A 24,179-nucleotide genomic window follows, 5' to 3' on the forward strand; every position below is an offset into this window, starting at 1 on the left:
CAAACAACACAAACTTGCAGCATCACAAGCTAAACTTTGTTAATGTCACTGTATTGGTTTTCGGCTGAGGGTGACTTTACAGTCCGGTGTTTCTATTTTAGCCCAATCCCTGTATATTGTTCAATAAAGACAACTGCTGGTTTTTTTTTTCATGTCGGTGGCTTCATGTTTACTTTTACTTAAAATCTGCTCATGTTACCATCCACAACATCCTTAGAAAAAAAGACAAACTTGGGCCACAAGCAGAGTTCAGATGTTTACTGTATGTTGCCCCTCTGGTACTCGACCCTTTCTTCCTCTCCTTTGGGCCCTCTTGCTTCCTTGAGCCACTCTTAAAAAGGATGCAGTGGATGTTAACATTATTTGTGTTTTGTTGTTTGATTTTTATCATGAAAGAGTATACAAATGTTAAACATTCCCACGTGTCTGCAGAAACTAATTCTTTGTTGTGTATAATGGTTTTGTGAGTTTGTGTCCATGAATAAATTAAATTATATGAGAAATCTTGTTTGGTTTTACGTCTGCAACACTAATGCAGGTCAGTGTTGTCCTCATTTGGAAATTTGCTTTGCATGTGATTTACTGAAAATGTGTATGTAGATTTAATTTGTAATAGAAAACCATGTCTTGGTCTCCCCCCTGCTAAAACTAATCTTGTCCTGAGTGTCAGTGGAACATACACTTGAAAGTGGATGCTTTTTTTGACCTTGAAAAGAGTTGTTTGGCAAAAATAATCTATGATAATCAAGATAATCTCTGTCTTCACAGGCTGGTGCAGTTTACTTAGTCGTTTACTGGAGCTGGTAACCAAGTTTGACAACTGAGCCAACTCCCATGTGCTATAGAAGACTTCCAAATGGGGATGAAAGCGCTGGAATAAGCTCCTGAAGTGGGTCTTTTTGAGTCATCGTCATTATTTTGTAATTGTCTTTAAAATTTTGATGAGGAAAATTAGAGGAAACGGCATATGTGACCAGTTTTTGGTAAAATGTCTCTCCGGAAGGACCAAAACACCAGTACTAGTACCAATAGGCCGCCATTATCATCTATCCAGTATATAGTTATTTATATTTCCTATATTCATATTGGAACAAATAGTTTAAGCGGGAAGCAAAACAAAATGGCGCCGGTGTTACACAACGGGCAGGACGTCTGATCTGAGCCGCGCCATGACGATGACGGCACCTGACAGGTGTGTCGCGCAGCAGCACTTCCGGTTGGAACTTCGCTCAGCAGATTTGTCTTTTTTTCACGCCATGGCTGCAGAGGAGTTGGCTAAAATCGACATCATCAGGGACCTGTCCGACCAAGGTGAGTGTTACGCGTGTTTAGAGACGTGTTTACATCCGGTACAGCCCCGCGCGCGACCTTTTAAATACATTCGCGCGATGTAGAAATTCAAAAATATTGAGTTTTTCTTGCCCGCTTCATTGTAAAGGCTCAGCAGTTGTTGTTTTTTTTGTTGATATTTCAGTAAAATATTAACGCTACTCAGGTGGAGCAACGTGTCTGTGTGTGTGTTGAATCTCCCTCCTCTACGTTGAATACGGAGACTTTAACTAACGTGGTTACTATTCAACAACTTCGGCTCAATTGGTCCTTTTACAGAAGTACCCTCAGATTCATTGGTTATTTTCTTCTCTACTTTTCATAACGACAGTCAATGGCGTATTTAGTGTTTACCCAGGCCTGAGTTAGACTAAGGACCTTTTAACCCATTGCTTCCAATCCTGACCCACCGGAAGCTGAAGGCCCTTATCTGGTATCATATATATATATATATATAAAATGGCGCCGGTGTTACACAACATATATATATATATATATATATATATATATATATATATATATATATATATGACATAACACTTTAGTAATGTGCATATTACTGTATTATGTCATCTTTGTAAATACCATAGCGACATGATATGACAGTGGCAGGACAAAGCCTATTTTATGACACTGCAATTCAAAGCTTGTTTATCACAAACGGCCTTTACAGTCCTTAAAAAATGGCCAGAATACGTCCTGAGCACTTTATTAGGAACACCATGCCTACTGGTGTGTTCAGTTATTTACTTTTTTCTATACTACTGTGCACTATCTTCTCGTCTGTCTTGAGGGCGTGTTGTCAAACATACTGTGAAGGCCGAAGTATCAGAATATGCCCGGGTCACTTCCTGAATTCCTGAACGTCACAAGGAGCAAAATAGAGGCTGGATGCGGTTACTGATTAACACACGTTGTTCCATGGGGAAAACTTGCACATAGCAGTGTGTGTGTGTGTGTGTGTGTGTGTTGTGTTTTTCCTTTTATACACCTTCTGTAAGGTACAGTCCTAGTCTAGAAATGTATCAATGTATAATTGCTATCTCTCTGACCAGCCAGATGATCTGTTAATACACATTTATTATAGAAAGCAGTTTGTTACATCCTCCTTGCTAATGTACTTACACCCCAGGGCAAATATCTGTGTGTGTGTGTGTGGGGGGGGGGGGAGAGAGAGAGAGAATCAGAGTGTTTCTATATTCAAAAGTCCACGCTAGACACTGGACACGAGCCGCGGCGGTGGTAGTCACTGGATGAGAAGTCATCACATGCTGGGCAAAGTTTCCGCTTGTTGGCTGTGTTTTGAACAGGAACATATGAGTACTGTGTTCTTCACTGACATGTGCCTCACCGATGAAGATGGCTCACTGGCATCCTTTGCTCCCCGTAGCCCTACAGGAGTATGAAAGCCTGCAGAGGAAGCACGAGACGGCAGCCATGGAGGTAAGTGTGAATAACTGTATCTCTGACACTGCGTGGAGTCGGTCAAGTTCTGACCAGTCTCCCCAATACCACAAATTAAATCCTTTATTGTGAGCTGACTGTAAACGCTGGATGAAAAAAAAAAAAACTGTTATGAAATGATGACTAATGATAACAGCAGGGAAACACTGGTGAGAATGGAGAGAGATGACACAGAGAGGGCATCATGTTTGGTGGCTATTAAAGAGCATTACTAATAGCTGGACGTGAATCCAGTAGTTATGTTCCCTCATCTTCCCTTGAGTGTTCATTGTGAGGCATACATGCAGTCTCTGAGTCGTGCCGTCGCACAGGCAGACAGGCTGCATGATGATTAAAACAGCAGTGATCCTGTGTTAAATCTGCTCCGTCTGTCCGTCCGTTTCACTGCAGTGCAAGAGGCTGGAGGAGGAGAGAAACAAGGCGGTCAAGGAGCTCAACGAGATCCAGCAAGGTGCGTTCCTCTCTCCTGACTCAAAAGCATGTCCCAGAGAGTGAGATTTAAGATGGACAATCGTTTGACAAACGGGCTCTAACTCACGAATGTGTTGATGTAAACTCGATAAAGTGCAGCAGCAGAGTCATTATCGCTGCCAGTTTGTCTCCCTGTGGCATCAAGTGTGAAGTCTGTGGGATGAGCCTGGGTGAGGGCCAGGGATAGAGAAAGTTTGCCTTTCGCATTTGAAGAACGCAGCAGGAGATTGACCAAGTCAGAAGCGTTCACAACAGCAGGAACATTCTGGAACATTGAGGCTTTGAATAGAGGTTTTGTCTGCTTTATTCTCACTCTGACATGTTCTGGAAAAGTTCCAGAAAATGAATGAAGCAACAGTTGCAGAGATTTGTGCTCCCCCCTCTGGAGAAGTTCAGGAAAATGTCTGGACTTCAGTGCATGTCTGAAAGCAGCTCAGTATACAAGTGTGAAAGAAAACCATGATATAAAAAATACTGGTAATCAAACTGTCAGTAGCCTCTGATTCCAAACATGGAGGGCAGACGGGGGGTCGTCAGCTACATTTGTCCAAGGGCCAGAATTTTCACAAGAGGCCAGACTTTCAAATTAAAAAAGATAAAGATTTATTTACGCCTAATTAGCCTTTTATTGTGTAATTTTGTCACTTGCTTACAATTTATTGTCTTATTTTCGTTAGCCTCTATCAGCGTGATGATAAGGGGATAACCAGAAAATGCTATCAGACATCAGGAGCCAGTTCACTGAGGAGCAATTCAAAATGAGTATTTCCACAAACAGAACTGAAGAACATGTGTATCCACTGGATATATTTATAACAGCGTAATACTAAGTGACAAATAAATACCTGCACAATATGCACAGCTCTGTAGCGCTGCAACAGTTAATCGATTAGTAATCGACTACTAAATTAATTGGCAACTTGTTGATAATTCATTCAAGTAGTTTTTATGAAAAAATAAGAAAAAATTCTCTGATTCCAGCTTCTTAAATGTGAATATTTTCTGGTTTCTTTGCTCCTGTATGACAGTAAACTGAAAATCTTTGGTGTCGGGACAAAACAATCATCATCTTGTGGTTTTGGGAAACACGATCGACATTTTTCACCATTTTATGGATCAAACAACTTGTGAAAATAATGGTTAGTTGCAGCCCTACAGCTCTGTCCGTGAGCTTGCCGTCAGTCTCACCTGTTGCTGCTGCCTCAGCTGGCTCTCCGACAGCAGCGTGTTGACTGCTGCCCTGACATGCACTGAAGTCCAGACTTTTTCCTGAACTTTTTCCAGAGGGGCTGTATGTGTGAACACAAAATGTTGCTCTTGACATTTTATGGAACTTTTCCTACCAGCCCCCCCGGGTTAAAATTCCAGGAAAATGTTCCACGTGTTGATGACAGTAAACAAAAACTTGGGTTTCCGCTGTGGAATTATCCTCATGTCCTGCCTCCCGCATGCTGTACCCAGACGCCACAAAATATTCCTGAATTATTCCCAGCCTTTTGTGAACGCTTCTGTTTCGGACAAACTCCTGATGCATTCGTCATGTGTAAAATGCAAACTCCAGAAAATTTCCCGAGCAATGTTCATGTGTGAAAACAGCTTAACACACAAAGACGGGGTATACTGCTACTTTATGATTGTAATCTTTATAATTTAATATGACACAGAAAGAATTTTTTACGTTAAAAACAATACCGATCAAATGTGAAGAAAACCATGACAGACAAAAGTTAAATCTGATAAAGATTCATCTGATGAAGGGACTTGACCAGCAGTTTGTAATTTCTCATTTATATCCTTGTATCATATTTAGTAGAGTTTGCAAGCAATCAGATGAAGTTTGTCAACATTTTTTTTTACCATATGTAGTTTTGAAAATAATCAAAACCTGTTGAATTTATGAACCAGGACACAGATAATGGCTTTGGAATTCGGCTCCAGGTTCTATTACGAATTTGATTCCCAACAACACTACAAATACATAACTGATGTTCTCGCCCACCGTTCAATTCTCCAAAACGATTTTCTTCGCACGTTGAATAATGCTTTGCTCTGACCACTTTATTTAAGACAGAATTTGAAATAGGGCACCACATGTCAAAAGATGGAGCAAATAGTTTGTCTTTGTAATGGTGACAGTTGTGTGGATTTTCATCTGAATAAATCTGGCCCGTACTCGTGTATTCATGTGCATCTCCAGCCAAAACACATATTGTGTTTGACTTCCGTGTTAATAGAAGCTGCCACACTGTGCCAAGCAGCTGCATATTAGGACCTATTACGTGATTTCATAGCTCTTAGAAAATTGCTCCTATTCACAGCGAAACGGTTGGGGGTGGGGCGACAGGGTTGGCGGCGGGGGGGCCAGCGGGAGGACAGGAGAAAAAGCTCCCAACACACAATCATGCCTTTTCAATTGCCGATGGCAAGGTTGATGACAACATGACCATTGTGTTATAATGATAACACCACAAAGGCATCTGCCCCCCTCATCAAGGCTTCACAGCGGCTGCAGATACAATTTAATTCACTGCTCCGTTGGCGGGCGCTGATACCATTATGCAGCACGTCGGTACAGGGGTAATCACTGTCTTTCCTGAGAGGAGGATGAAAAAAGACAGACACAAAAAAATAGGGGAGAAAAAAAATGGAGTGATGATGATGGGGAGGCCTGAAACTTACAATTAAGACTGCCAATTCTGACGAGTCAGAGCGCTCCCGTCGACTCCCGCTCATACACTTTCAACACTTCCACCGCTGTTTATTTACCATGGCTACCGGTAATTATAATTAACATGTCATTTAGTTCAAGGCATCCTTTCGTAAGTTGCTGAGTGTGGCCACAGCATTATGGAGACGGGCAGAGGGGAAGGGAGACGAGGGCTGAGGACGAAAACTGGCAGCTAAGTGCTATTCAGTGACTGATGTGCGAGGCGCCGGAGGAACGCTGATATCGCCCAGCGCCGGCGTTCATCAAGTTCTTAATTAGGTGTCACTGGTGGGACCGAATTGCCCACAGCAATGGCACTAATGCTGAATATCTCCCCCACTCAATCACAATGCTTCATTAGTTAAGTGGCAGGGCATTGTTTAAAGGGCGTCCCGTTTTGTACCGAGGTGTGATTGAAGCTTAAACAACATTACAGTTTGTGGTTGTGGATGTTTTTTTTAACTGCTCCTCAGGTTTAGTTAAAACCTGCAATAACCAATATTTTGTATATATTTGTATATATATGTCTTAAAGGGGCAGTAAGTTATTTTAATCCAATACACTTTTTGCTCACGGTCCGCTAGCTGTCGGTTCTGTGTGCGCTGAAAAAACTTTAAAAAATTTTTTATTACAGTATATTTTCCTCGATCTAACTCTTGCCTATGTTTCATCAAATACAAATTCTATATTGTTCTCATCATATATTTTTCTAGTGCATTGTACATGCTGCAGTAGTTAAGCAAGGAAATAAGGCGTCAGGGCAAATCTTTCCCTTCACCCGGGTTAAGTGCAGCATCACAAGTATTATTATCTGAACAAAAATTCCACACAAACCTTAAACTATTATTCATAGTCTTGTGCTCTAAAGTTGTCTTCTGCCTGAATTCAGTCGATACTCAACACACGTTGTCCTTGTCTGATGAAAAAGTAAAAAGGTAGGGGAAATGATTTGGACATTGGTAACATTGTTTAGTTCACTTCCTTTTGAATTCCAATCATAATGGTGCACACAGGTCACTTGACAATAAGGCTACTCAGATTGCAGACATAATAGCAAGCAGAAACATACTTCAGCGTCGAGTGTCGCAGCACTCTTATCTCAATTAACTGCGCGATGAATTGAGAAGTCACAGGTATGCGCCGACTTACACAGAACATCCCAAACATGCTTTGTTTCATTGATGGTGTCAGGTTCAATAGCCTTGAGTTAACTTTTTAAGTTTGGAATTGTCACATTGTCACATCGGCGCTGGGCTTCTTTTGCTACAGAGCAGGACAAGTAAGATCAACGTGCATCGTGCTCTTGTCTCTGGATATGTTTGCATCGTTGATCACTTTAATTTAATTTGTGGCTTCATCAAGTTGGTTAATTGAACACGTGACACTGATATAATGGCACCTATCAGCTCCAAAAACTTCATCACCTGTAGATACCCTCCTGAGCACTATTCCCACCACATCTAATCCTGGAGGTACCAGGTTTAGATGTCTTACAACTAAATGCCGACCAACATCCCTGCTGCAAAGTCAGTCTCTTAATGACAGCACCGGAAAATACAGACATTTAGATTTTAATATGAACAATATTCTTAAGAACTGACTGCCACAGGAATACATGTTATACTGATTAGTTGTGGCACTTTGTGAGAAATTGGTTGCACATTTTCATCAGAATCTTGATGCCGACTCCTCAGAAGGAGCCATTAGTGGACACAAGTTATAAAGTCAGTATTGTTTTGTCATTTGCCGTGTCTTTTCTTTTTTCTTTTTTCCCAGTGTCTCAGTTGGTCATCGAAGAGGTCAGCGTCATCCAGGAGAACCTGGAGATCGAGAGGACGTGTAGAGAAAGTGCTGAAGCCCTAGCCTCCAAGGTGCAGTTTGCTTCCGGTCCTGTTAAGACACGTGTCATGATGCCATCTGTGTTATCTCTAACTGGTGGTCTAACTTGGATGTAAGCCCATTAACGCGTGCTCACAATCAAGAAAAAAATGCAATTATGTTAAAGCGCAGTAGGAATAATGCAATGGAAATTGTAGGAACTGTTGATTGAGAATAAGTTTGGCTAGATAAATTCTACAGCTTCAAATCAGCCATTGAAAATGTGGCCCTGGTCGGTGTTTTCCAGAAACCATCACACACTGACACATTCAATTTGTATGTTGCAATCAAAAGCACTCTGTGCTCCTCCAGTCCCCATATCTTAGTGTGTAAAACTATATGGGTTCCTTTGATTCGGAGCACACTTTTTTGGGGGGGGGGGGTCCTTGCTAAAATGTAAGCTGTGATTGAGAGCAGGGGAAGCTTGGCAGATGGTGATTTGGCAGCCCACTGGTGTTGAGCTTATCACAGTAATCATTTCTCATTCAATTTCTGGACAAAAGCCCTCACGGTCCACCTTTGCTGGACCAGATTTTGGGCAGTGGGAGGCTGAGGGAGAATTATGGTGAAGGTTGACTTTTTTTCCGTTGTTTTTTTTTCTGTACGTCCTTGAGCCTTCAGTGGTCCTCTTTTCTGTTGGATTGTTTTTCATCCTTATCTTATAGGAGTGACAAGGAAGATTTGTACAGGCCCCAAATACTACGAGGTGTCTGGGGACAGAAGTGGGTTGTTGAGAAATACTTTCGGCCTTTGGCTACTTGTCTATTTACATCGTCGGCTGAGCATTGCAGCAATTAATTTACACACACATATATATATACAATTGTGTCCTATCACAGTTTCATAATGATACTAATTTTTTTTCACAATTGAAAATATCTCTAACTGTGTTTTGCGCTGTTGCTTCATTGTAGAGTTGTGTGCAGTGCTCTTTGCCCTCTCTCTCTCACTCTCACACACACATACTGATCATCTGCAGAATCGGCAGAAATCCCAAAAGTTGGTGGCCTATGAGGACATCCATAACATTTTCTTGGCAGGCAGGCAGGATACAGCATAAACTCAGTAGATATCGCTTTCACTGTCAGCTCCAAAAGTTAACCCTCTGGAGATGCCCTATGTTTGTGAGATTGAGGCATTATGATTTTTTTGGTTATTATTTTGCATGAAAATATAACTACATTATAACCCCCCCTAAAGGTTTTGCCAGAAACTCAAATTGGAAAAAATATTTTGAATGGCTCATAATGCAGATTGCAGAAGCTTCTCAAAGACACTTTTTTTTTTTGTCGAGTTTGTTGTCGTTCTCAATGGACCCAAATGTGCAGGTTTGGATAAATTCCAGGATTTGCACAAAAGTAATTATTTACCAGTGTCCTTGCCTTGAGAGATTATTTTGTGCCAGATTTCTTCACCTTTACTGACCCAGTGCATGAAATCGGCGTCAGTTGAGAAAAGACAAACATTCTAGTAGCATTTCAGCAATATTGTATTCATATAAACTTCATATAGTATAGTACAGCTTATTACTTATTTACATTCAAAGTAATGCTCAAAACACACGCAGAGATGTTGTCAGAGGAGGGCGGACATACTGGAGATTTTCTTTCCTTGAACCTGAGGATGGTAATTTTGCCAAATATTCCCCCGTCTGAAAGAGGCTAAAGTTCAGAGCAATTCCTTGAGTCCTCAATAGTTTCTCAATTAAAAAGCAACCAGAAGGTATTAGGAATTTACAACCAGTCAAATCAGAATGTGTTTTCGATGCTTAACCTTTATTTTTCTGTGAGATGAAGGCGCCGCGACTTTGCCCCTACGCAGAGTGCTCGTCTGATGCTATGCCAGCCTTGATTCATCTGAGTATATAATTTTACGCGTACATTTCTCGCCAATTGTAGATTATTATGAAAATAATGTGATCCCATGTTATGTGTTGCTGATTGCATTTCAGGAAAAAAAATATGATGCAGCCTGAAGGGCATCATCAAAAGATGGAATTGCTGCAATCCGCTCCCACCAGGATGCCATTAATAAATAAATGTTTCTTTTATCACACGCCTTTTCTATTTCTCCTCTTTTTTTCCCTCCCCTCCAAGGCACTTTTCTTCCTTCAGACGACACCAAGAAACATGCATAATTGGCATCCATCTCCTTCCCATAGGCTTCATTCATGTTTTGCGTTACAGTGATGTTCTCCCCTAATTGACACGTGTGGCCGTCCCGATAATTGAACTTTAAGAAATGGAATGGCCATTGTGGCAGTTTAGTATGCATGATGCTCCGAGTAGAAACTAATCGATTTCGCAAAAAATGGCAAAATAAGAATATGTGTTAGAAGTTATAATCACAACGACGCACAGAGATGCAAGAAGCAAACACGTCAAAAAAAAAAACTGTGATTGCATCCAAAGGAGGCATTTCTTTGCCTCCTTCATCTGCTTGTGTTCCTCTAATGATGTCTGTTTTTTGCACACCTTATCATTGCCTTTGCATGCGTCCTGCCATTATGACTGATTGCAGGGCCAAAAGAAAAGAGGGAATCAGAACAAACATCTCATCCGCCCTGTCTGTCTCTTGTACTACCTCATTTCTTTGCCTGTTTTCCACACCAGATTAATACAGAGCTCAATTGTCACTATGCAGATTTGAGAAATGAAGGCATTGTATTTACATTACACTCCAGTGTTACTGTCATGGCGGTGCTGTAAAAATTATCTGCGACCTCATTCTCCATTCCAAGAAAAAAAAAGGCTTGTACTTCTTTTGAAAAGTTCAATGTTACTGCAGCTTAATCATGTCCAACAGATTTTACAGCAGTAAGTAAAGATGTTATTACCCGACTTTTAAGTGAGTAAACTTTTAAATGTGTAGATAACCTTTTTTTTTTTTTACCTTTTACCTTGTTGACTATATGAATTAACATGTAATTTGAAATACTGTTCTTCATTTATTTATGCCAAGATATATTTTATGTTTGGGTTGCGGCTTTAACTGCAGTAAAAAGGAAGAAAAAAAAGATAACAGTGCTCTTAATCAACGGGGTCCACAGGACAGATGGAGATGATGCTGAAAACAGAAATCCAACATTTCTCCGGCAGCTGCATTACACCCTACCGTGAACCTGCGGCGCAACATATTTTTGTGGCGTCTTTGAGCAGGGAACAACACGCAGAGAGCCGACAAGAACAACTTAGTGGACCTGCATGTATCAGACAGTGGCAGTGCTTCATGTTGATGATTTTTGTATCGTTAACCAATTAGATCAATGCCCAACACAACATTTCTTATTGTAAAAGTGATTTCATCTTGAGAAACGTAAAATATCACATATAGTAGCACCGTTAAATAGTTTGATCTCTGCCTCATCTCTGCAGCTGAACCGTCAGAACCGCTCTCTGAAGAGGAAGAGCATGATGTTGCTGTCCCACCTCAGCCCGAACGCCATCGCTGAGATCAACCTTGAGGATGATGAAGAGGAGGAGGAGGAGGAGGATGGCAAAGACCTAAATGTGGCCAGCAAGGTCTGCCTCTCCCCGCAGTGCCACACCACCATCTCAGGTACAGGATGTCTGCAGTTTTAATGTAAGTTACCAGATACTGTATTATAGACAACATGCTGGTGTTCTGGAACAAAGAGTGTGACACAACAGCCTTGGCATCTGTAGCACCATGCCAACTCTCCCTCTGCAAAAAGGTGGACCAAAAAAAAAAGCCTAATTTCTGTCCGGTGAATCTATGTACAGAAATGTCATTAGAAAGTAATGTGTCTTCCCTAACTTCATGAAAGCGCAGTCCCAAATGGCTGGAGTGCTCTTTTAAAAGGTCCACATCATCTGGGTTACTGTAGCCTCATTTGGTACCAAGGCAAAACAATGTAAACTTCTCACGCGACCGTCGATGGAAAATGTAATGGGTCAGTTCTTTTGGTGAAGCAGTAATTATACCTTGGGTGATAATGGACACACTCTCCCTGATGCTTTTCCCATCATGTTGTTCAAGACATGTTGGCATTCGAAGGGCGAAATAATCATCTTGCTTGCAAATGGTAAACCCGGATGCAGAAAATTATGGAATAGAAAAATAAGTTTTTGTTTTCCTATTTGTTTCTTTTATATATATGTGTGTGTGTGTGTGTGTGTGTGTGTGTGTGTGTGTGTGTGTGTGTGTGTGTTTGTGTGTGTGTGTGTGTGTGTGTGTGTGTGTGTTTAAAGTAAATACGACCAAAGAACATCAGCTGCCCTGAGGAAGGTCCTGCCACTGTCAAACTGTTCTTGTGTTCAGGCATTTTTTTTTTTTTAGCATTTTCATTTAATTTTATTCAACAGAACGCCCGTCCTACTCAACAAAGGGCACACCATCCATCGCTAAGAACAATTTTAGGTGTCAACGACCTCTTCTGCTTAAGTAGCCTCCGAAATGTCTCTTCCGGCTCCTGCTGTGAGCTGCATTACCTGAGCATTTAACACGTGAAGCTCGTGACTGACAGAACCACGTACATGAAGAGAAATTCAAATGGTCGATGCTGCTATAGTTTTTCTTTTGTGTGTAAGAAGAATCCCGTGCTTTGATTCTTTTTTGTTACAGAGCTACAGAGTAAGTTGGAGTTGACGCTAAAGGAGAAACGTCAAGCAGAAACTGATCTCGAGGCAATAAGAGACCAACTGAGGGAAACCAGGGAAGAAGTAAGTTTAACCCTCAGATTTCCATTGTTACTCATTCTAAATCTATTATGCTATTATACTATTTGATAAAAATCTATAATTTAGAGAAGAGGGGCCATAAATTGAATTGTAATAGCAGCCAAATTATTTTTAATCTTGCATTCATACTACTAAGTTGTCGTTTTTAACGATCTCCGACCACACAAGTGTTTTAGCTGCAAGTAGAGTAAACATGGATGGAGTAACAATAAATGTACAAAACACTCTCTACAGTAATGTCCGTATTTCTTGACACATAATCGCTGAACAATGTCTCTTGTCTGTGTTGTGTCTCCGCTCTGTCCCTTCTTCCATTTGCAGCTGCTGAAGGAGAAAAACGACAACACCGTTTTAATTGCTGAGACGTTGAAGCAGAAGAAGCTGCTGGGGAAATACAACAGAGGTGAGGGGGGGGGGGGGTGCATATGATTTATGTGGTCTTCATTTCTACACCATCACTAATAATTGTACATGAGCATGGTCTTATTTTCCTGCAGTATTGACACCAAGGTCTCACAACGTATGCTGCTGATGACGTGTGTTGCATCTCACCAGTAAATGACCCAGAGTATAAATGTTTGTCCAGTGTCTCAGTTTGCTGTGGAGGAATACAAGGCTTTACAGGACACCTTGAGCCTGGAGCAGAATCTGAGGACAGAGGCAGAGAACTTTGGCCGAGCGGTGAGTTGTTGTTGTTGTTTTTTTCATTTGGTTGTTTTGTGTCTTGTGACATCAGTCTCACGTGCGAGAATATCCACTTTCCTTCCTTATTTTCCTCAGATGATGATCGAGAAAAAGAAGCTGCAGAGACAGAGTCAGATCCTGATGCAGAGCTCCTCGCCCAGCCACGCGCTACAGGAAGCTCTGACCCAGGTCACCAGTCTGACCCGGGACCTAGAGACGCAGAGGCTGGGCCACCAGAACCAGGTCTCTTTGATAATGATCTCCACCAAGGAAGTTGTGTTTTAAACCACTATCCACTGGTTGGTTGGCACCAGTATTACACAAAACTACACAATTGATTTCCACAAAACTTGATGGAACATGGGCCAAGAAAGAACCCATTCAATTTTGGGGTGGATCTAGGAATCCTTTGTCACTTTCTTTTTTGTCACTTTCCATAGAGCAGGTATGTGCTCTACTGAGTGCAACATCCATGAATGTAACACCACAAATAGAGTTGGGCGTTTTTCATTCTTGGTTGAGTTCGATGGAGTATACATACATCCAGTACAGGCATCTGAACAAAATACATTTCTTCTTGTTGGATTGAATTGCATAAACAGTTATCTTAATTGGAAGAAAAAAAAAACCAAAATTTGGTCAGCATGACATAAGTTGTCATTTGCCCAAGTCTGCGAGCGGCTGAGGATGTCTGCCTGCAGTGCTTGTGTTATGCCTCCCAGTGCACACATGTAGTGTATTCCTCATTCCTGGTCTTGTTCATGCTGTCCTAGAAATATAACAGGAATCAAAAACCAGTACGTAACATATCATAACAGATCTCATGATCGAATTACGGCAACAGTCGAGCAAAAGTAATTGTACAGTTTTTCAGACAAAAAACAAGTATTGCTCTTGTAACCCATCTCTGTAATTCCTCCTAGTCAAATGCATCAAAATGGCATCAATCGAAAGAAAAATAATTATTTGGCAGGTTAATTACATAGAGGGGGGGTCGCCTGGTGAACAATCACAGGCCGTGACACACAAACCTCGGGGCCACGACCAGCCAGATTAATAATTAAGAGCAGCAGTTTTGCCTCCAGTTACCCCCTCCCAACATCCCCCACCTCCCTCTGGCACTGATGGAACACAATTAGAGCTGAGTGGGATCACTGATCTCTCCTGGTGCCAGGATAGAGGTTGCCATGCCCTTCATTTGAGGAACAATTAGAACACTGGTGAAGGAACTGGGGTCCGGGAGCAGATGACTGATTATTAACTGGCAGCCTCCCAAATGCTCCTTATCAGAAATGATAAGCACCAGTGCTGCAGTGCTGTCAGGAAAGTAGAATAGAAAGGCTTAATTTATTGAATGTGATTTTTTTTTCCTATGCTATTTATTCAATAAACAAGATAGACTGAGTGTTGTCGTGGTGGGTCCATCCTCAGATAAAGCAGCTGGAGGACAGGCTGAGTAGCTGTGAGGCTCAGAGGGAGCTGACGGCATTGAGGCGCAAACTGGACCTTGTGGAGGAGGAGAAGAGGGAATACAGTGACAAATGCTCCAAAACTGAAGTGGAGGTCAAGGATCTGCGGTTTACAGGTGAAGATATATTTGGAAAGTGTGAGGACAGGACGAGATGCGGGGCATTATACTGTACGCTGCAGAGGCCAGCACTATAGAAGAAACACTGTGTGTGTGTGTGTGTGTGTGTGTGTGTGTGTGTGTGTGTGTGTAGGCTGCAACAAAGCCAACAGGCCCCATGTGATGTAAAGTGTGACCATGAAATTCCCTTTGTGTCTTTTGTCCGCATGGAAGACCATTAGCTGTCCCTCAGCTTCTCGACTAAAATAGTTTTCTGCTGTTTGTGCTGTTACCTTGTGTTTACTGTAACTGGATGTGATCGACCGGCCAGTTGAGGAGCTCCAGAAGAAGCTGCAGGCAGTTACCAACCCGCCCCCAGCCCCAGCACCTCCGCCCCCACCACCACCTCCACCTCCTCCGGCCCCGGCTCCGTCCTCCAACCCGCTCAGGTTTGATCACACACAAACTTCTTTCAGACTGGACGTCTTACCGAGGGGTAACAATTAAAAAGTTAAAAAAATTATGGTTTGTAAATGTAATTTTTCTGTGTGGTGGATGAAAATTAATATCTGTAGAATTCTTTTTAAAAAATTCAGATTTTTTGGGTAATCGCCACTGAGTTTGAAACCTCACACTTCATCTCTGGCTTTGTTGGCCTTTAGTTGGACTTTAGTTGGAGATGTGTTCAGTCAATTCATCAGGCTGAACTGGCCCTGAAGGCAGTAGGTGATGGTACAATACATTTATTTATAGAACAAGTCACATACACACATTCATACACACAAGTCAGACTCCGCTTCTATACACAGCTCTTTTTCTATCGCACACCATTAACACAGTCGTCAGGGACACTTTGGCAAGCAGAGGGGAAGGAGCCGGGGAAAAACGTATGATGTGGTGATAGTCAGGTTACACGCAGAATCAAAAATCTTATGTGAGTAAGATTAAAATCTTCATGTGTTCCTGAAGGCCTAACGAGATCGTTGTTGATTATATCAGAAGGTTCCTGTGAAAGCAGCGTCCTAAATCATGACCAGCTGGTCTCTTGTCTGTGCCTTCCCCATGTAGCTCGCTGTTGTCGTTGATCCGAAAGAGAAGGGACATCTGTACTGACATCCCACTAGAGGTCCAGGACTCACCAGGTACACACCAGACAACCACAATACATCAACTGTACAGTATGTAAAGCTGCAGCACCTTGCGACATGTGGCATGATTAAACCGGGAGAAATGTCCGTCTGGAAAGGCGTGCAGGTGTCCCATTATTTTTTGTTTTGAACTCTGGTACATGTCCAGAAAATTGGGTCTGAATATAACTTTGCCTTTTGTCACGCTTAACAATGGAGGACCCAAATGCAGATGCAGAGCATGTAAGGGGCACGTGCACTTAATAGTACCAAAGAAACCCAGACTTACTGTCTTTCAAGGCAGAAGCACCTCAAGTAATCCAGATTCCACAACTCAGGACACACAAGGGCGGGAAAAGACAAGAAAACGTCAAGTAACCAACAACAAGACACAGGAAACGATACCGAAAAAGCATTTCAAAAAGTTCTGTGAACTTTAGAGTGTTCAATAATCGTTCAACAGTTCTAGATCCTCGCGGATCATGGCACCTTTCACATAACATATGAACACGGCAGGAGATTGTCCGAGTCACACCCGTTCACACCAACAGGAACATTTCCGGAACATTCTGTGGCGTCTGATCCGATCATGAGAATGTCCAGACCCAATCCAGAGTTTGTGTCGTGTCGTGTCCTCGAGATGTGAAGACACTTGCCCCAGGGGGCTTTACTTTTATGTGTCAGCACAGTACGAGATATTATTGTTCACATTGAGAATTTTCTGAAAGGATGATTTCTGTGGACAGTTAATGTTGAAATTTAAATGTCTTTATTGCATCTTTTCTTTCTCTGTGTGATGTATGTTCATTTTGTATTTTATCCTCGTGTCTCATGCACGTTAAAGTAGGAGAGCTGGTCTTGAATCCTTATTTTTTTTGTGGGGGGGGGGGTTGCGTGTAGTTTTCTTTTAGAAATTATTCCTTTCACCTTTTCCTTTGCAAATCAATGTCATTTCTGCATAGAAGGACAAAATGTAGGAAGTGGCGCATGAGAAATTCAAACCCAAATCTCCATCCCTGGCCCATCAGGTCAACGTGTTAAATTCTTCAATTAGTGCAAACAAAAGGGGAAGCCTTGACTCGCCAGAGTAGGTAGGACATCGGCGTAGACTGAACAGACAACAGCTAGTCCTCATTTTGTTAAGCGGTTTGTGAATATGTGCGGCCTGAATTGGGCACTGAGCACGAGGTATCTTCTACTCTGACACCAGAATAATAGTCTCTTTCTGATCACTTCGGAGGAAAATATTTCACTATTACTTCAACACAAAATAGTTTTTTGTGTGACATTTTAAAGACATTTCACTGACAATAGTTCCATTGTGTGTGCAGCTGAATGTTCTGTGTTAGAACATTTCATATTCACATTTCTTAGCCAATGGGCTGCATTATTGGAGTTTTTTTTTTCCCCTCCTTTCTTTTGTGAACTCTTTCCCTCAGATGAAAGAAAGAAAAAAAATCAGATGAATAGTGTTTGGGTTTTTACGACGAGGCAAAATTCATTCCAGGTGAATTACAGTCACCTCACATACCGTGACGGCTCTGAACTCTACAGGTGCACATTGAACGAAAACATTGGCGACAGCAATAGCCATTCTTCCGTGACTTCAACCCTAAAACAGAAGTGTCAATAATACAGTTCAGTCAGTGTTTAGGGCATAATGAAGAGGAAAACCCTGGAGTTTCTCCAACACAAAACTGAATCGATTGGTCGCTGGGGCTCGTGTCTTTTTTTTTTTTTTTAAAGCTTTTACAGCCAATTGAGTTTTATTTCAATTGCAGTGCTAATGAATTACACGCTGCCTCGCACCTCTCAAAATCATTTAAACTCATTTTGGTTCTTGGCACAGTTTTCCCACTGAGGCAGACTCTGTTTCAGTGTCAGGGAATCTAAATACAGTGTAGCCCATTGAAAAAGACTAAAGCACCAGGCTCAGTGGTGACATTTATCTTGCTTGTTTTGTTTTGTTTTGTGTGTGTGTGTGTGTGTGTGTGTGTGTGTGTGTGTGTGTGTGTGTGTGTGTGTGTGTGTGTGTGTGTGTGTGTGTGTGTGTGTGTGTGTGTGTGTGTGTGTGTGTGCGTCGTGCGTGCGTGCCCAGATGCGGACGTCCGGCAGCAGGCGGTGGATGAAATGATGCAGAGGATCAAGAGAGGCGTTCAGCTTCGACCAGTCAGCCAGGCCACTAACAGAACCAGGAGACAGGTGACTTCATGTTGTATTACCCCATCATGACCTTTGACCTGTAAGGTTTCTAACTTTGAAACTCTAAACTATTCATTGGTAATGACTGAAAACTAGCCCAAACTGTGTGTTTCTCCAATTTGCTCCCATTTGCCGTGATTGAATATTGGACATAGACGAATGAATATTCCACGTATTCTCCACTGTGGCTGTCACATTTTTCAAAACATCTAGGTTAAGCAAATTGTGCATAGCATAAAACATTAATCACACGATGTTTATTTAATGTTGCTCATTCACACAAAGTGGTGCCTCACTTTGTGTGACGGGCTAATGTCACTTTGAGGCTAATGCAAAGCTTCACCTTTATTGACTTTTCCATTGATGGTGTCAAATCGGAAGAATCTGATTTATTGGCACTTCCATAATGTATAATCACAGATTAACCGTAGCAGAATTTTGTAAACACAAACATATTCAAAAGACACTAAAGAAATGATCGTACGATTGTTATACAAGGACTTGCCCGAAAATCAGTGACCATCTATTTTAGGAACAACTACCCTGAGAAACTGCAGAGACAGAGAGAAGACATACAAACGGATGCTATGGAACTAATGGAACTAAAGAGTCATTAAAGGAAAATTTGTCTGGAGCTAGAACTATTATTTTCTTTTTTGTACACTGTTGACCATATGTTGTTCGGGGCTCCTAAATCCATCAGTGTGTGGGTCAGTCTAAGAGCTGCTTGTTTTTCAATAAAGCACGACATACGGCCAAGACGTCTCTCAGTCTGCGTGTTCCTCCGCCACAACAACTCGGCCAAATTAGATAGCATTAGGACCTGCTCAGCGAGGTAATTAGAATTAATGAGAATGGGAAAATTGACGTGACTCGGAGGGTTTTGTGTGTTGACACATTTGCTTCTTGTGGAAAGCATGCGTCCCCGTGCTTGCCTACAGTGTCTCGTCTCCGCTGATTGAGGAAAAATAAGTATAATGGGTCAGACTGCTGTTATTTACCAAACCCATCTTTTTCCTCCCATTTTCCTTTTGTCAGATGCAGAGGCTGCCCTCTAATACCGCCATTCAGGAACTTAAAGGAATCATGGTAATGACCCACAATCAGATATCCCCACAGACCTCATTTTGCTAGCTGTACTTTTAACTGCATTAACGCCGGAGGAGAGACTTGTTCCAGAATGTAATGTGTAGAATAACAACATTCAACAAAGGTTGAAGAAGAAGTCAAGACATTTCACCTCAGAGAAAGTTTCACTGCAACATACCAGACGCCCAAAAGGAAGATCAGCACGTGTTCTGTTACTGTCCTCCTGTTGGTTTGATCACAACATTGGAGTGAAAGCTAGTGTCTGTAAGACCTACTCGTTTTCAGCTGTAATGGTTCAGTTGCATGTATGTTTTTTGCCGAAACTATCCAGGAGAATTTCAATAGATCCTCCCCTCGACCTAAGGCAGCACCTCCGCCGACAAGCCGCGACGAGGAGCTGCAGAGGATCCTGCTGCGGCGGCGGGACGCGGTGGACAGCCAACACGACGCCAGTAAGCCTCGTCTCATTCACTTTTAAACTCTGCGACGGCTGCCGCTCATCTACCGGCTCAATTATTGTTTTGCGTAATGAGTTTTATTTCATCGCAGCGTGCTTCAAGCGGACAAGACAAAGACAGACTTAGCAGTCAAGACCAGTCTTTGAAAAGACCAGTTCGTGTAATTATTTCACAAAATGATGTAAGAGATGTTGGAGGTTGTGACCGTGTTTTTGTGTTAAATTACTGAAGCCACATATACGGTCACATCATCGTGGCGTCACCGACAGAGTCCCAGTGTCGTCTGCTGCAGTTTGGGTTTCAAAAGTGACAACACTGATTGTTCCAGTGTGTGTTTGTCTCTTTGCGCAGGTCTCCAGTCCATCCTCTCCCCGGCAGTGTGAAGGCTGCAGCCAGGCCCCGAAATACAGACGTACAGGAAGTGGAGTGATGGAAGATCCCATCATGCGGAATCGATGCCTTGCTTTTTATTTTACTGTCTGTTTGGGCCGTGCGATGTACTTTGCGTTCTTCAAACACAACACGGATGAAGGTAGGAAATCTGCATGAAGGCAACACGAACAAACACGGGTGTGAGTGAACGTGACACAACAGAAGAAGAGAGTTTGACCAGCCGAGACGAAACAAGGAGCTCGTACCTAACACAGGAACTGCTTCTGACACGTGGAAGTGCACTAACATATTTTATGACCTACATAAGAATCCTGTCCAGCAGTACGGAGAGAGTCCACGGATCAGAGCCTCAACAGTACCGTTGAGATCTCAAAACAATCCCCAGACTCTGGCTGCATCCACATTACTATGTTTTAGTTTTTAAAATCAGTACATGTTGCTGCGTTCACGCCTATCGTCCACGCTGCCTCGGAGTTTTCAAGCGTCTAAAATGGAGAAGTTTACTAATTTTCAACATTTTTGTTTAATCGTTGGTAGTATTTTCTGTCACTAAGCAACCAACTGCAGAGTAGATGATGTACTTCCTGTTTACAACGCTCATAGAGACAGAGACCGATTTTGTTTTATAACACTGATTTAAAATGGAAACGCAGTCGTATGGATGTAACCTCAGAGACAACAGCTGCTGGTGCAACTTCACATCTGTGAAAAAACGTTAAGTGAAAGATTTTTCACTTTGTCATCTGTGAAGACGTTACTCACACAGTCAAGAGAACGTCTGAGTAACAACATGGATATGACACGACATCTGTCAAAGGATTGTGGTCATATCGCATGACCTAAACCATTCGTTTACATTTAAAACCGTTGGACTAACAGGGAAGTTGGTGAAACAGTCAAGACTGGTCCTACGTGAAGTTCCACCTCAGGCGAAGACCAATCGGAGCAGACGTGCAGGTTGAGATCGGAGCCGGAGGTTGAGTAGCGCGTGGGTTGCGAGCACAAACGTTTCATTGATTTACACTAAGGTCGTTCGATTTCATTGACTTGAATGGCGCGTGTGACAAAGCCACCTTTTCTGGGTTCACTCAGCTCCTTTTTCTCGTGCTGAAGGGAAAAGCCCAGTTCATTGTTTGGCGGTGCGAGGAACAGCGGAGCAGGTTTTGCAGCCTTGAGCTTTTGCCAAAGCCGCGTACGTCTCTGGATGGTTCTGTCTAGACAAGTGTTAACCTTGTAGCCACCCAGTGAGCAATTACAGGCCACTGGGGCAGATTTGGTTTCCACTTCTCCCCTCACTCACTCACACTTAGACCCCGCAGCCATCTTAGGCCACCATTTTATGTAGGGCCCTGCCTCCTCCCTGCAGCGTACCACCTGTTCTACCTTCAGCCTTCGGACATGTCACTTCGAGGATACTCAGATTTTTATTGTATTTTTTTAAAAATAATCTTTTCACTGTTGATCTTAAACAGACACGCTTTAAACATTGGTACAGGTACCAGTGATTCGGGAGGACACTTTGAATAGAGGTTTAGTCCCATTAGGGATGTTCAGATTCCAATAAAGTTCCTGGAAAGTTGTCACAAGTGCTCATTCATGAGGAATACATATTTCGATTAATTTGATTCAGCAGAACGGCACGGTGGCCCTGAAGTACAAATGTCACAATGAAAAATGGGGGGAAATGACAGCACATTGTTTGTAATTTGCTGCTGATTTTTTCTTTATTTGTCATTTTGTTTTGTTAGTCTCTGTTGTGTTTTCTTATTTTGGATTTGCACTTCAGGGCGACCGTAGAACAGATTTCTGGCACATCCACTACGTTCAAGTTCCTCGAAGACGTTTTCACAATGAAGTTCTTCTTCAATATTGTCAAAAATTTTGCCAACTTTATTGGCAGATCTTTCTTTTTTTTTGTTCTCATTCTCAAACTTCCTGTAAAATCAAGTGACAAAAAGAGAAATGTGTTGTTTTGCAGTTTAAGTTTCGTCTCTGTCGGCTCTCCTCCGTCTTTGTGCGACTCATAAATCAGCCACTCTGTCTCCTGTGATTTCTAAAGTCCAAACCTGATCCAGATCAGAACCAAAGTCTGGTTGTAACTTTCTCCATTTTCACTTCACTATGGTTTACAGACACGTCTGATGTGCTTAAGCCCGTTTTACTATGTTTGAATTTTGTTAGAATGATTTCTGCAGCACTGCGTTCTGGTGTACTGAGAAACTTCTGTGTTTGTGTTTGAATCCGAGTAAATAAAACCAACCTTGATGTTTACACAGTCAATTTTTCAGTCATCCGATGCTGTTGTACTCAGACCCTGAATAAATTGTTATCAGCAAAGCTGCTTTCAGACAAACACTACAGCCCGCACATTTCCCTGAAATGTTCAGAAGGGGCTGCAGGCGAGAACGCAAATGTTTCTCCAAACATTTTTTCCGGAACTTTTTTCTGCCAGCCACCTAGTAACATTTCCTGAAAAAGGCAGGAAGATTCAAACAAACCAGTGGGCGTGTTGATGGCTGTTGACAAGAAGAGTTTTTCGCAGCGACATTACCATCATGGCCTGTCTCCTGCTGCTCTACCCAGACGCCACAGGAAGCTCCGGAAATGTTCCTGTTGGCGTGAACGCGTCTGACTCAGACAGTCTCCTGTGTTCTTCCTATGTGAAGGGCAAACTCCGGAAATCTTTTGGGACATTTCCCTGAGCTCACGTCGGAAACTTCAGCGGTGCGAGTGAAAACCATCAGGTCGCTTCACCACGGGCCATTTAGCAACAGTGCTCAAGTGACTTAATGGTGGATTCTGGCCGTGAGCCTCAGTCAGAAGTGGCTGTAAGTCCGGTCCGGAGCAGGGGATCCGCCCTTTGCCCTTTTCACAGTCACAGTGGCTGCTGGCGATTTGAAACCACGATGGTGGGCCGCTCCTCGTCCTGCTTTTTTGTTTTACCTCAGCACCTGCCCAGATTTCCCAGACACCTCCACGAGTGAGGGAACTGAAACACGAGAGCTGTGAACTGCGGGCCAGCGTCCGCCACCCTTTTGTGTAGCTCGCTGTTAATTGAAGCTTTGGGCCTCATTTAGCACCGAGGTGCAAATTCCAGCTCCCGGTCGCCCTTTTAACGGCGTGTGTAGGAAATGTCATTGTGGCCAGGATTCATCAGCAGCGCCCTTCAAAGACTGTAACTTCCTTAAACCGCTAGATTTAGTCACAACAGTGGAAACAGGAAATGGGTCTGTGAAGGGGGATTACACTAATCTCTTTACGCAGAGAGCATATGTGGCCTTTGGGCCTCCTGTTTCGTCGTGACAATAGTAGCGTGAGGATGTGCGAATTATCCTGGATTGCGTGTTGCAGGATAGAGTGTCAACCTGCCTCGGCAGCAGGGGAATGGGAGAAGGAAAAAAAGAGCAGAGAAGGCCTTTCTATTGATTTTTCTCTCCTCATATCCTCCATATCTAATGAGGTTCTTCTTGTCGAGGCCGTCCTGGCATCGCTCAATGGTTTGGCGACATACAATGTCGTCTTTGATTCCGGCGGAGGAGGGACGTCCGTGTGCCTCTTTCCTCCGGAGAAACAAAGTCAATGACCGGCTCAATTCCTCCCTCCGCCATCTGCTGCAGCCGCCGGACGCGTTGACGAGTGACTGACGGACAGTGTGCTCGTCCTCGATTGATTGATTGAGGCAAAACATGTAATTACACAAAACCATGCTGCGTCCCCTTTCTCCCCGCCCCCCCCCCCGGCGTCTTCTTCACCGCCGGGACCTAATGTCAGCGTCTTCCTCTGTCATCATCGTCCGACACAATATGATGTTTTGTTGTTTTTGTATTTCTTCCAGTCCCTTCAGGGCTCGGCAATTAGGGAGGTCCTCTTTAGTGTGTCTGGGAAACACTTAATTTGACCTGTTTTGTTAGTCATTTCATCTATTTGCCCAAACACAGTAATTGCCCTGCCAGGGAGCCTCCGCCGAGCCGTCGCCGCCCGCTTGTCCTCGGTTTGTGTCTTCGCGTGTCATTGATTGGAGGTCGTCCCCGCTCCCCCCGACTTTTACCGCGGAAGCTGCCGGCAAATCAAGTAAAAACGCCTGCAATGAAATTGGAGAATGTTTCTTTC

At 42.8% G+C, this 24,179-nt stretch overlaps 1 protein-coding gene across 2 annotated transcripts; it reads left to right on the forward strand.

Annotated features, from left to right (window-relative positions):
* The first annotated feature begins 1,119 nt into the window (after positions 1 to 1,119).
* Positions 1,120 to 22,349, forward strand: shtn1 (shootin 1). Of its 2 annotated transcripts, none has more exons than XM_035605302.2 (16): positions 1,120 to 1,311; positions 2,689 to 2,772; positions 3,184 to 3,244; positions 7,748 to 7,842; positions 11,224 to 11,407; positions 12,434 to 12,531; positions 12,871 to 12,952; positions 13,136 to 13,230; positions 13,330 to 13,476; positions 14,665 to 14,818; positions 15,132 to 15,249; positions 15,869 to 15,942; positions 18,026 to 18,129; positions 19,168 to 19,218; positions 19,550 to 19,670; positions 20,028 to 22,349. In XM_035605302.2, exons 2-16 carry the CDS (start codon positions 2,689 to 2,691, stop codon positions 20,057 to 20,059), a joined length of 1,500 nt encoding a protein of 499 aa, XP_035461195.2. In that variant the 5' UTR covers positions 1,120 to 1,311; the 3' UTR covers positions 20,060 to 22,349. The 2 variants fall into 2 exon arrangements, with proteins under 2 accessions (XP_035461195.2, XP_035461194.2); XM_035605301.2 differs by having other exon boundaries at positions 2,720 to 2,772.
* Positions 22,350 to 24,179: the final 1,830 nt, after the last annotated feature.

The sequence above is a fragment of the Scophthalmus maximus genome, chromosome 10, assembly GCF_022379125.1.
Source record: "Scophthalmus maximus strain ysfricsl-2021 chromosome 10, ASM2237912v1, whole genome shotgun sequence".
NCBI lineage: Eukaryota > Metazoa > Chordata > Actinopteri > Pleuronectiformes > Scophthalmidae > Scophthalmus > Scophthalmus maximus.

What these genes read in the sequence shown, in the direction of transcription:
- shtn1 (XM_035605301.2), top strand. Translation starts at nt 1,170, where the DNA reads ATGACGATGACGGCACCTGACAGGTGTGTCGCGCAGCAGCACTTCCGG. An exon ending in GGCTGGGCCACCAGAACCAG is followed by an intron (nt 13,477 to 14,664) that starts GTCTCTTTGATA and finishes GTCCATCCTCAG; the next exon opens with ATAAAGCAGCTGGAGGACAG. An exon ending in CTAACAGAACCAGGAGACAG is followed by an intron (nt 18,130 to 19,167) that starts GTGACTTCATGT and finishes TCCTTTTGTCAG; the next exon opens with ATGCAGAGGCTGCCCTCTAA.